This window comes from Anser brachyrhynchus, assembly GCF_964034855.1.
Source record: "Anser brachyrhynchus genome assembly, chromosome: 2".
NCBI classification, from domain to species: domain Eukaryota; kingdom Metazoa; phylum Chordata; class Aves; order Anseriformes; family Anatidae; genus Anser; species Anser brachyrhynchus.
Window position 1 is genome coordinate 140,753,450 of NC_137695.1, and position 13,956 is coordinate 140,767,405.

The following is a 13,956-nucleotide window of genomic DNA, read 5'->3' on the forward strand; positions in this document are numbered from 1 at the left end:
TGTTGATTAAACTCCAGAGCATTTACAAGACATTGCTTAAATTTTAGTATTAAATATAGTTCAGTGAAAAGCAGGTTGTTGTATTTTTTTTTTCCCCCGCTAGTGACTAAACTTGTATGGGCATTATAGTTAACCAAGTTCAGCAAGCATGGATTGTAATTTCTAAATAGTTATCTTCCCAGGTAGTTCGTCATAGTGCGTGTTGAACCTGCTGTAACCTACTGAGTACAGGTAGCTTGTTGAGTCTGACTTTATGAGCAAAAGAGGACATTGACTGCCAAGCCATTTATTCTAAGTCTCATCTATCATTGTTTTAAGTCTTAAATATTAAGTGACGTATGAATCTTTCAATTTCCATTTTACACCAATATCTCATCTGTACTACATCATTTCTTGAGACACTTGTAAACTTAGATATGTTTGAACAGATGAATTCTGGAAGAATATAAGGTGCAGAACTCTGCATAAACTGTATTGCAAGTCTCTATAGAGAAGAGCTTTTCCAAGTAAAAGATTGCAGTCCCAGCCTTGAGAAGAAAACATTTATAGTGATAAGCTTTTCTCATTATGCAAAAGATAATGAGATGTTTCAGGAGCAAAATAAGAATACAAATGAGGTATTTACTCAGAAGATGGTCAGAGCCAGGTAGATTAGAAAAATAGTAACAACCCTTAAATAATTTTTTTTTGAACTTACAAAATCCATTCTGTTTTTGAAGAAGAATGAAATGCATTTGTTCATTTTGCTTCACTTCATATAGCACCTGAGGAGTCCTTTGTTCAAAAGAATTCTTTCGCTATTATGTTGCATCCTTCTCTGCAGAGGAAACAAAATGCTCTCGGTATACTTGCTGATAATGTGATCTGAATTTTTATACCTAGTCCTGCTGATGATTGCCACTGAGCAGATAGAGAACATATAAATGTTTTGGTTACATCTTGAAATCAACTGTCTATTTAAAGACATCTTACAGCATTAGAAGGTAGAGCGGATGTCTTTCATCCTTACTAAAACAAAGGATTTCATTATAGATAAACATCTATAATGGGAGTCTGTATTGCCCGCAAAGCCCAGTAACTGCAAATGTAAACACTAACCAGCTTTTTCTTTTATTATGTGCTGATGCCTATTCCCCTTCTCTAATATCTATTCATTGTGTCATCTTCTGTGGGTAAAAAATCAGTTTAACGTCTATGTGTCTTGAAAATTCCCTCCAAAACTGGAAGCAAAATTCAAGTAATGTTAAAATAGTCATTATGCTGACCCCTTAGGTCAAGGTTAACTTTAAAGTTTTAAAATTATTGCTTTTAAACAAATGTGACTTTCCTCAGCTGATAAAATAATTTCAAACATCCTAATTCTCAATTAATACATTTTTTAAAAAAAATCTGGTTTTATGTTTTTAAATATAAGCTCTATCACTCTAGAAGTAAAGATATAATTAAATTCAAGTTGTATTTGTAGATTAACAGTAATTATCACAGAATCACAGAATTGTAGGGGTTCAAAGGGACCTCCAGAAATCATCGGGTCCAACCCCCCTGCCAAAGCAGGTTCCTTAGAGCAGGCCGCCCGGGTAGGCGTCCAGACAGGCCTTGAATATCTCCAGAGAAGGAGACTACACAACCCTCCTGGGCAGCCTGTGCCAGTGCTCTGTCACCCTTACCGTGAAGAAATTCTTTCACATGTTGGTGCAGAACTTCCTGTGATCCATTTTGTGGCCATTGCCCCTTGTCCTGTCCCCACAAACCACTGAAAAGAGGTTGGCCAAATCCCTCTGTCTCCCATACCTCAGGTATTTATACACATTGATAAGATCCCCTCTCAGTCATCTTTTCTCCAGGCTGAACAGACCCAGGTCTCTCAGCCATTCCCCATAGGGAAGATGCTCCAGGCCCGGTATCATCTTTGTGGCCCTCCGCTGGACTCCTTCCAGGAGATCCCTGTCTTTTTTGTACCGGGGAGCCCAGAACTGGACACAGTACTCCAGGTGAGGCCTGACCAGGGCAGCGTACAGGGGGAGGATCACCTCCCTTGACCTGCTGGCCACGCTCCTTTTAATGCACACCAGGATCCCATTGACCCTCTTTGCCACGAGGGAACACTGCTGGCTCATGGTCAATGAGCATCAGTAGCATTGTATTCGTTGAGTAAAGATAAATACAAACTCATTGTTTTAGTTCATGTTCTACCACAATGCCAGCATCTAAAAAGTGTCAGAAGCATCTAAAAGATACTGGAAGGTGCAAAGAAGTTGCATTCCTATCAGACACCTCTCTTGGGATATGCTTCTCATATAGGCATAGCCTGGCTAGGTTGAATTATAAACATGGTGATGAAAACTTGTTATAAGGAGATAAAAAGACAGATAGATTCCAATCAACAGTGTCAAGAGGAGGCTAATCTGGGAGACTTGTAGATTTGTCAAGCATGCATACAAGTGACAGTTGATCTACTAAGAAGATATAAATGAGATTATTAATATGATTGAATTCATATATTTCAGAAAGAATTGTCTCGCGGCATGCATATTGCAGGAAAAAAAGCATAAAATATTATGGCTTCTGCTCTGGAAATTTGGGATCCATTTTGTATTCCATTACATTCTTCCACCCTGAGACCTAGAACTTTAATGAAGCATAAATGGCATGCCCAACGTTTAGATCCATATCTGTAAGAAATCTCTCCAACCAGCCTCTCATAGCTTCCATTTATAAGCAGATATTCTTCTTCAGAATAATGACTAAGTCCTTCATCTTAATTCATAAGCCATATATTTTACCAAATATGTTTGTTAGGTGGCTGATCTGCTCGAAAGAACATGTTTCTTAAGTACTCAGAACAACTTCATCCGTAGTAGAGATGATTCTTTTGATAAATATATCTTAATAAATGGAAAAGGTTTGACATAACACTGACAAACGTCTCTTGTTCTGAGATTCAGATTACATATTGTTTCAATTACAATCTACGGCTGAAGAGTTATCTTACCAAGCAATTAATTTGGTAGTTTTAAAATTATTATTATTACTAAAGTCACAGATCCTGCATAAGACACCAGGGATTCAAAAAGTTTAATATCTCAAGAGATAGTCTAATCTTTTCCAGAATCTAAAGGTTATTTCTACACTGGCTGTATACTTGCTCTTCCTTGAAAGTAATTTCAGAGAGCCTCCAACATGTATGAAGGTGTCATTAATACTTTCCACAGTATCTGTCAGACACACTTTGATTTTCATTCAAGCTATACTATCCATCTTTCAATATTTCCAGAGTCGTTCTTGACCCACAAAGATCATCCAAGATGTCCTGTGGGAATTTTGATCGCATGGATAGAACTGAGCTATTTGGAGCATATTTTGGAGCAATTTAATCAAAACCCATGCAAATGACTTGAAAGATGAGCTGTCACAACATAAAAATGTTAGGTTAGCTAACAGTCCCATTGGAGATACTGAATAATTTAGCCTTCTATTAAAGAGCATAGTTCATTCCAGTAGAAAATTTTGTTTTGTTTTTCTAAAGAATATAACAGTCACAAACAGTTACAAGACAGTTTTCAACTTCAGTAAAAATATTTCTCAGGATAATTCTGTTGCAGAGTTGCCGAAGTCTGATAAAAACCATGGCAGACTTGTCTTGTGTTTGTTATTTTAGAAGACTTGCTGTTCCCATCTGTAGTGCAGTCACCAACTTCTTGTATGGTGCCATCAGTGGAAAATGTATCTGTATGAGTACTTAAGAGGAAACACTGTATAGTAACTGTTTTTTCAAGCCTTGTATGTCATACTGGATGTATGGAAGGCACTGAACAACTCATCAGGCTCTGGTTTATTACTGTGTGGGAACACTCTCCATACGCATTAATGATAATACAAGTGTATTGGACCCATGCATATCATCAGTGCAGTAAAGGTAAAAACACCTATTGAGAAACTGAGTTACAACGCAGCGAGTAACTATTTGTTCTTACTGTAAAGTTTTCTGGTTTCTTTCAATGTGTATTAGTTCCTCCTTTGTTTGAAGAATAATATTTTGATGAAAAAAAAATAAAAAAAAACAAAACCCATGCATAATTTACAGAGTATTCAGATATTAATACTTCAATTTATTTGGTCAGTTGTCAGCACTTTTTCAGAGGACGTCCAAATTCTGCATTTAGATGCTCAAATCACCATAGAAGTTGAGCACATTAGTATAAAAGAGCTGAACTGTCTCCAAAGTGCCCATGTATGAAATCTTGGTATGTTAAGCATTTCTGGCAATTTGATTATGTAATTGTTTTTAATTAGTGCTTGCTCTAAGCTCAACCACCGTGAGTGTTGAAAATGAAATAACTGATAAAGAGAAAGCTTCACGCCTCAGTCAAGTACAGATGTTAAAGTGGAGAAAATGTCACTTAGCGTCAGTGTCTGAAGCAAGTCCATTAGTTTCCCTGTGACGAATAGCAACTCTAATAGTGCTTTTCTAGAATAATTTTAATGCAGAGTTTCTGTCAAGTCAATCAAGCAACAAGACACCTAAATTAAAAGCTTCATTAATACTTTCCAGGATTTTTTTCATGGTTAGTTTAGTGCTGTTGATAAGAACTTCCTATTTGGAGGTTTGTGATTTTCTGTAATTTTGTGCCAGACACCTGCAGAATTTGGTAACAATTTGTTAGTATTTAGTGAACTGCACCAGCATAATATCAGCAAAGAACCGCTGTACTGTGTGGATGAGTATTTTAAGTCAAATGTATTAATATTCTCTCTTTAAACAGATAAAATGAAAACTTCTGCTCAGAGGAGGCTATATTTAGTGTGCCTTTTGAAATCCCTGGTATGAAGTGTATGACAGTTTTTAATGCAGCCGTCCTGTAAAAAGCAGAAGGTGGTGGCGTTGCAGATATCTTTGTCACATGCCCATCTTTTAACTGTCCACAGTTCACAGTCATTTATCTCTGATGATCCCTGTACTGATTATCAGGTTCTTTGTGCTCTACACGTTGATTTAAGAGGCTTGCCATGGTTACAGAGCCTCTGATTCTATGGTAATGACAATGTTTATAGCTACCAGCAGATTCCAGTGTTTATCATAGTTTTACTATTGCTATAATTATCTTTGCTGTAGAGTAGCTCCTTGGTCAAGTTACACTCCTGACCTGTTTTTACTGTCTGTATAATTTCAGCAGGGAAATATTTTTACTTCCCTTCTCTAACCTTAGTTCTGGGACATCAAAATATTTTTGAAATTGGAATTTAATTCGTACCTTTTTCAATTGCGAATATCACCATGGGTTTTGGAACGTTACCTCTCTTGAGAGAGACATGAACGTTGCAACTCCTGGGCAGGCAAAGCCGGTCGCGTTGTAGAGAGAGTTAAGTTCTCAAGTTGGGAGTACCAAAGTTACCACTTCAACTCCCATTGGTCATTCAGCCATTGATAACATCTTCAAAGCCTGTTTGGGGTTTAGGAGAACTCCAGCGTTGATTGGTGAATATATTAATTACATTGTTGGCCACTTCTGAAGTGTACAGATTAGTGCTAGGCATGTTATTAAGCCTCTCATTGCCTGTGTTCCTCGTATGTCAATGAAAGGCACAAATTTCTTCTGTACAAAAGTAAATTATTTGGTAGATGGTATTTGCAACAAAACCCATTGAAATTCAGTGAAAGAATTAACCAGTGAAAGATGATCGAATCAATTATTTTGATATCATTATGTTTTAGCTTGTGAAATTTTTTCTTAAACAATTTTTAGGTACTTTTTATATTCCTGCTGCTTTCCACTGTATCCAAGATGGTTTCTCTATACTTTCTAAGTTTTGGGATGAGATCCTGTAACATCCCAACTCTCAGAGCATACTCTGCTATGTGCCATCTTTTTCATCTGGTTTCATCTGGAGAAAAATCAGTGTATAGGTGGCATAAAAATGTGGTGGGTCTCACCAGCTGGGCAAGTGACATGGGCTGTCTGTGTGATTTAAGCACACACATCCATTTCATTCTGGAATACTAGTGGTCTTCAAAAGAAGAAAGATGTAATTAATTATACTTTTGCCATGCTTGGATTCTGGTCTCTAGGTTCAAAATGTAAAGTAACTATTGCACTGAAGCTTAGGAATCTCCATTTATTTCTAAAAACAGAACAATAACACAATTCAATTTTTAAAAATATTAAAAAAAAATCTCCACCATTTAAAATAAAGCTTATTTAAAAAAAAATTAAAGGACTCAAATACTAATGAATCATTAAACTATGATATGCTGGTACCAGGTGCCTTCAAGACCAGTACTGTAACTCTGATTTGCCAAAACTGACCTTAGACAGACTTAATGAAGTCTAAAGGTGATCAATAAACCTGCTAGGTTTTTAACTTTTGCATCTGAAAGTTTTGTACTTGATTATATTTTTTCCTCTGAATGTGTAACTGGCATGATCTGAGTGACTGGACAGCTAGCTCCTATGTAAACCTTGCAGTTTTCCTAGCTTTCCAAGAAGTGGAAAAAACATTTTCACCTTATCCCTGTTCAATTCTTTTAAAAAATACAGTATGATACATTAGGTCAGAAGATAATGTGAGAGGCTTTGATTTCTGAGTAGATGGAAGCATCCTCCTTGCATCCTTCATTTCAGCAACTAAGTTCAAAACAGAGCATCTTCTGTGAGCTCTGTCTGCATGGCTGCATTAACAGCATATAGGTTTTTGGATCGTGTTTCTGAAACACCTGATTTTCCTCATGTGTTCTTACAGTGTGAGCATTCTCCTTTATAGCTTAGATTTTGTTCTGTCTGTAAAGTGTTGGAATGGTAACGACTTAAGAAACCTGAGAAAGTTTCTCATCTATTCCCAAGCTCCTTTCTCTCCACTTTAAACACTTTTAAATATTTTCTGGTATTGCAGCTTTACGAAATGGACATTTTTATTTATTAAAAGTATTAAATTCTATGGAAAGTTCAGAAAGTTCTGTTCTGTGAAAGTACAATGTGGTTATTTTCAGTATGAGATTGCATATAATTTTTTATTCTATGTTCCTTTGACCTCTAGCTGGTGAAAATACTTAGTATTAAAAAGACAAATAGCTACATTAACTCTGCATAGCTGAAGTGTGACTTAGGAATTAACTTGTGTTAGTTGGTTGCTTTACTGAAGCTGTTACTTCTCACTGTTTGGTATGTTAGCAGATGAGAAGCTTATAAATACAGAAGTTATCAATTTGAGTGAATTGAGTATAAATTCCAAGTTTTTCTGGCAATAAAGCATTGAGAATATACATTTAGCCAGTTTGGTCTTATGGACCATAAATTAAAATTGGTAAAATTTAAAGAATAACAGTAAAGAATAGAGAAAATAACTTCTAGTCCATCCAAGAACAGTCTGCAGAGCTTTCACTTGTCTTAATTCTTGGAAGTGCTGACAGCTCTTTGCTCTATGGGGTAGCAGATAGTGGCCTACAAAACTGCTTGTAGTCCCTTGGTTGCCTCTTTCTTTACTTGCAGAATTTTTCTGCTGATAGATAAAACTCTGTAGTTCATCACTGGCTTTCAGCTGAGAGGGCACATAACATTACTTGATTGCTCTGAAGTGACAAGCAAATATCTGTTCATTTACATCATTGTCTTAAAGTGATTGTAATAATGGTTTGATATTTTTCCCTTTTAATGCACACGTGTGTGTGCTTACACATACTCCAGCTCCCAGCTACATGTAGGAAGAAGAAGTTAATTGATTCATGTATATCCTTGGTCCAAAGGTCATACAATGAATAGGAGTAGTAATACTTAGTAATACTTAGTTGGAAGTATTGAACATTCTTGGAACCATGAAATGGAATGAATTAATGAGGTTTTGCTCAGCTGCTTACTAAAGATTTTCCAGGAATAAAACTATGAATAATATGATAGAAGACCAAATACTCCTGGAATCAGAGAAGCTTTTCACAGGGAAAGAATTGCAGCTTTATGAGCCAGAGTTTTCCAGTATCAGGGAGATCTCTAACCATTTTTTACTTGGTTACTGTTTTCAGAACAAAAAGCTATGTCACTTGTCATAGCTGTCAGGAGCTTTTTGAAGATCTATTTCTGCAAAACATTATCATCAAGTTAAGATTTGCAATTCTTCCATTTGTTATCATCATACGTTAATTTGATCCTCACAATACTTGTGGAAACTTTCATGAAGCTATTACATATCTGATATCATTTTTTTCAGTGAGTATTGTATCCTGGACCAGTGAATTCAAATTCTGAGATTATATGCAGACAGCTACTTTAATACATACAGCTCTTTAAAAAGATTTTTCTTAAAACCCTATGTAAAATGGCCATGCAGTAGCCTTTTAAACTATTAAAACTGGGAAGGCTTTTGCTTAGAACACTTCTTGTCTCCTTTTGTCCTAATTCGAGATTAGCTCCAGGATGTAAGTGTGTATCTGTGTAGCCTTAGCTCATACATTTGCAAAGGAATCATGATATCATAGAAGGTTGCTTAGGTTCAGACCCAGGAGTAAAATCCCATGTCACTGAGTCATTTTTACTTTAATTCTCCAAAAGAGAAATCTTTTTTGAACTCAAACTCTATATCTCCCTAGTAGTTTACTATCCCAACCTTTAAAACTGAACTTTGGATTAGTTTTGAATTGTGGGCAGTTCTGTGTGATGTATCATGATCTCGTATATTTTACAAAACCATTATGATATAATTTTGATTAGAAAATGCAATAATCAATTTTATATGTTATTCTAAGGAAAAGTCTGTTTACCTAGTTTTACTACTAATGCATCACAATGACCACAAATTATTATAAATTGCCAAATTGGTGCCTGGTAATTTATTTCTATACTTCTAAACTGTAATTGTAGGAACTATAGCTGTATTTAAATCATGCATAAAATCAGGAATCTTTGCAAAAATATTTTTTTACAGAAACCAAGAAAAATAGATGACAACATTCTTTATCAAAGGCCATCATTTATTATGCTTATAACTGCTACATATGCGGTAGGAAAATAAAAAGTACAATTTCAGATTCATTGAATATTTGCATTTCTTTTTAGATTATCGACATAATGGGAGAGATCTTCAGAGTTCAACGCTATCAGTGCCAGAACAAGTTATGTCATCTAATCATTGCTCTCGATCAGGGTCCCCTCACCGTGGAGATAGCATAGGACGGACTAGATCGTGGTCTCCTAGTGTCCCTCCCCCACAAAGGTAAATTGTTGTGTGAACATGCAGGTGTATAAATTTATGTGCTGTTGATCATGTGAAAATCCTGTGAAAATACTGGAATGAATCTACTGACCTTCAAAACGGGAATAAATTAATTAGATCTTATGAAATTATGTAAAGCCAATATTTTTCTTACATTATACTGATGTCAAGAAATTCACCTGATTTTGTATCGAAGGAAGGAAAGATTCTTCTCTAGATTTTTATTTTCAAGAGCTATTTAGAAGGTGCTTTATAGCATGTGATAGTTTGACATTTTCTCAGAATTGTCAGTGGCTTTTTTCAATCCTTTTCTCTGTGCAGAATTAAGATCCTGGGGGTGCCATACTTCTTGCCCATAGTAGATTTCTTTCTACATTTTTTTTTCAAACTTTTAAAGTATCAATAGTAAATTGACATACATACAATTTTGTACTGAAAAACGTCAGCTCTTGATCTTGAAAAGCTTCTCATAGCTTTTTATCTTGTAAAACAAAAGATCAGGACTTTTCTTCCAAAATCTGATCAGTTTGGATAATTATTACTATTTGATTAAATATATTGTTTAAGTAGGAGGTAAGACTTTTCCTGCATGGATAAGTTTTCTTAAGAGGAAGCAGAAATATAGATGTAAAGGGGAGTGAAACCCGTGTTCCAGTATTTTTTTTTACTATGTATGGGTAGGTTTTCAATTAGTCTAATGCAGCTGGAATAAAAGGAGTAAGGTAATGTTCACAATTGTCATTTAATTATGAAGATTTGGCATCCAATATTCGCAATAAGGTACGTATATGTATTCCTTTCTTCTACAGCTATTATGATTCTTGTGTTCAGCTTTCTTTTCTGTTATTTCTGTTCTTTTCTGTTAGCTTAAAATTCTCTTGACTTCATATTCTCTTACTTATGTGTTTACTTACCATTTCCCCTAACAGATACAGACTAAATGATATCATTTTCCATTAGTGAAGTATTAGGATTCCAAATTATCCCATATCATCACAGACAGCTAACAGGCAGAAACTGTAAGTTTCTACTTGAAATCTAAAAGCATACATAAATACAGCCTTGCTTTAAATGAGACATGCTGGTAATTAGATAAACGGTAGACACACAGGGGTCTATTCTGATTTCAACTGTACTGATTTCAGACTAAGTTATTGGCTCTGCTAACTCTCCTGGAGTTACTTTTATGAGATATAGACATAAATGTGAGCAAAATCTCTGTTTTTTTTTTCTCTCTCTCTCTCTCTCTCTTTTTGTGTGTGGGGCAGTGTGGGTGCTGTGTGCATTTTGGGCAGAATTTCTGCGCAAGCTAGTAGTTAATACTTGTCTGGCACCACTGAAAAGCCTTTTAATTTTCTTGTTATTTTGTGTTCCTTGTGTGTATGAAATGTTTCTTGCTTCCTGACTTTCTTAAAGCTAATATTTTAAATATAATTTTGAACTTACAGAGTAAACCACTTCAGCTGTTTCCTACAATGTCACAGTCAAATGCATTATTTATCTAATATTTCCCTGCCTACACCCCAAATAATTTCTTTGAGGATTTGTAGAGCCTAGAGAATTGGGTTGTTTGAACTTGAGACTTTGTAGAAAAGAAGAAGCATAGTCTTTGAATTACAGAAATGCCTTTTTTAACTCTAATGAAAATCTAGAGGTATCTGGCAAAGCTGTAAGCATTGTTAATCACATGCTTAATCACCATGCTTAGCTGAGTTTGTTATATACATGCTGCTACAGGTATTTTCTAACTGCAGTAAGCATGTTGCACATACAGAGATTTCAGTTACTGATTGATGCCTCTCTAGACAAGAGCTCTTGGGTCACAGAAGCTCAAGGTGCTGTTATGCCGTGGAAGTCATTTTCCAGGCCTCAGTCCTACTGAATCTTGTTACTAAATGTGTATAGCTTGAAGCCCTTAAAGTTCGCCAATGCAGAGGTGAGAACAGGTTAAAAAGTCTTAAATAAAACGGTGGGAGACTCCTGTAAAGTTTTCAGCTAATGCATGTAATGGGCTTTGTGATTCTGTCTAGATCAGGATGGAGTTTATACAGGCACTGAACAACATCACATTTAGCTTTTTCTGCAAGTGCAATTGAAAAAGCAAGATGAGGGTGACTGTAGTGATCTGGATGAGGGGATGAAGTGCACCCTCAGTAAATACACAAACAATACCAAGTTAGGCAGGACCGTCAATCTGCTTGAGGGTAAGAAGGCATTGCAGAGGGATTTGGATAGTCTGCATCAATAGGCTGAATATGATTGCATGACTTTCAACAATGGTAAGTGTCGGGTCCTACACTTGGGTCATTACAGCCCCATGCAGTGCTGTAGGCTTTGGGAAGAGTGGCTGGAAAGTTGCCCAGCAGAAAAAGAGCTGGGAATGCTGGTTGACAGCTGGCTGAACACGGGCCAGCAGTGTGCCCAGGTGTCCAAGAAGCCAATAACATCCTGGTCTGCATCAGAAATAGTGTGGCTACCAGGACTAAAAAAGTGTTTGTTGTCCCCTTCTACCCTGCGCTGATGAGACTGTGCCTTGAATATTGTGTTCAGTTTTGGGCCCCTCTTTACAAGAAGGATATTGAGTTGCTCAAGCCTGTGCAGAGAAGACCAGTGAAGCTGCTGAAGGGACCAGCAGACGAGACTTAGGAGGAGTGACTTAGGGAACTGGGGTTGTTTAGTCTGGAGAATAGGAGGCTGAGGGGAGATGCCATTGATCTCTACAACTTCCTGAAAGGAGGTTGCAGTGAGGAGGGCACTGGTCTCTTTTCTCAGGTGGCAAGTGATAGGATGCATGGAAATGGTCTCAAGTTGTGCCAGGGGAGGTTTAGTTTGGATATTAGGAAGAAATTCCTCACTGAGAGGGTAGTCAAGCATTGGAACAGGCTGCCCTGGGAAGTGTTGGAGCCACTATCCCAGGAGGTATTTAAGAGACGTATAGACATGACACTAGGAGACACAGTTTAGTGATGGGACTCAGCAGGTCAGGGTAATGTTTGGACTTGGTGATCTCGAAGGTATTTTCCAGCCTACATGATTCTATGATTCCACAGAAAGTGACTAGGCTGAAATGGTGTGGTAAATCTAGTAGGATGCTCAACATTCTCCACCATCACCAGCTGCAATTAGAGTTTTTCATCTGCTTGTGTGTTACTTGGTTGCTTCACCCCATGCATGTTCTGTCAACTGCAAGGAGGAGTTTCAAAGGAATGGATAAATAAAGTGTGAAAGCAACTTTTCTTACATAACAAGTTTCATTGGAGAAAGTATGTAATTTCCTGGTAAACAGTAAATCTGGCAAACAAAGGCACCCTTAGCAGAATGAGAGAGAACTAATACAGTTTAACACTTTGAAGTACAATAAATATAGTTGTGTAGGATGTAAAAAAGCAGCATGAAGTCAGAATCTGATGTAGCAGAGAAATCTAAAGATGAAATTATGTATTTAGAGCAGTAAGCCAGGAGCACAATCTTACTGAAAGCTATTTGAGCAGACAGGATGGTACGGGGTTTTCAGGACTAAGGCTAACAGTTTGGGCAGGAATTCTGATTGTGTGGGCAGAGAACAAATATCAGATCTTTGGGAATTTTTGCAAATAAATGACAACTTGATAAAGCTTTAATAGTTCAGTCAAAAGAAGGGCTGAATAAAATAAAATAAAACTATAGACAGAAAAATGCACTTTTTTGATTGTTTGTTTTTTGAAACCTGAATAAAAAGAGACTGTGGATGAGAATTGATTGTTGGTAAAGGTAGAAAAGTCAACAGAGAACAGCAGAGTACCGCTCTCAGCATCCATTTTAGAGTAAAAATATACATGAAATAATCCAACTGTGGGGTAAAGGTATTTTGGTATACATCATTTTGGTATAAATGAGGTGGTTAAAACATGTACAGAGAAGGAGTTATGTGCCAGGCAGTTGTAGAGTAGAAGGTAGAAGAATTATACCTATTTTTAATATGGCAAATAGAATATTTAGTAGCTAAAGTAAACTTCATATTTGGCTTCATGAGAGCGAAAGTGAAGAAATGCAATTACAGAATCACAGAATGGTTAAGGTTGGATGGGACCTCTGGCGGCCATCTGGTCCAACCCCCTGCTCATGCAGGGCCATCTAGAGCAGGTTGCCCTGCACCATGTCCAATTAATTTATTACAAGTGGAGTAAAGCTGACAGCAAAAGCATATAGTGCGATGTCCTTATATAGCACTTCTGTGCAGAAATAATTAACAGCATGGCTTCATCGGTGAAGGATACGCATGTAGGTTGACACTTGCCAGGGACTGGCAAATGACAGAAGGTAAAGATGATAGGTGCCAAAGGGGCAGAAAAATGGGCAAAGAAGAACACAGGAACTGAATGGAATAAAAGTGAAATGAGGCCCACATTAGAGAAGACTGCAGGTGAGAACGGGAAGCAGAATTTCTTGACCTAAAATGTGAATTTACATCGAGGGAAGCATGCAAACCCTGTTATTCAGATCCAAACAGATCAATCATGATTTAATTATCCAATAACTGTCACATATAACTGTTGCCTTCCTGTCTTACCGTTCTTGTAAATTTGTTTTACAAAGCAGAAAAGTGAAGTTAGTGTGTTTCAGTCAGTATTGATGGCTAAACTGAGTTAAGCAATCTATGGACAATGCTTTGGTCTCACACAGGGCAAAATCAAGCAGGTAATTGATGCTCTTGAACCAAGTCTGCGCTAAGTGTGCTAATAGTTGCTATTGGAAATTTAAAAAGTTTAATGAACAATT

At 36.8% G+C, this 13,956-nt stretch overlaps 1 protein-coding gene across 48 annotated transcripts in view; it reads left to right on the top strand.

Annotated features, from left to right (window-relative positions):
* The window catches only part of RIMS2 (regulating synaptic membrane exocytosis 2), a 462,856-nt gene that overhangs the window by 290,708 nt on the left and 158,192 nt on the right, over positions 1 to 13,956 (top strand). For 47 of the 48 annotated variants that reach the window (XM_080580660.1, XM_080580642.1, XM_080580653.1 and 44 more), the window contains one exon: positions 9,042 to 9,198. In XM_080580660.1, coding sequence (XP_080436786.1) covers positions 9,042 to 9,198 — 157 coding nt within the window. Of the gene's footprint in view, positions 1 to 9,041; positions 9,199 to 13,956 lie in introns of those variants that run through there. The other variant, XM_080580657.1, reaches the window with a different exon arrangement.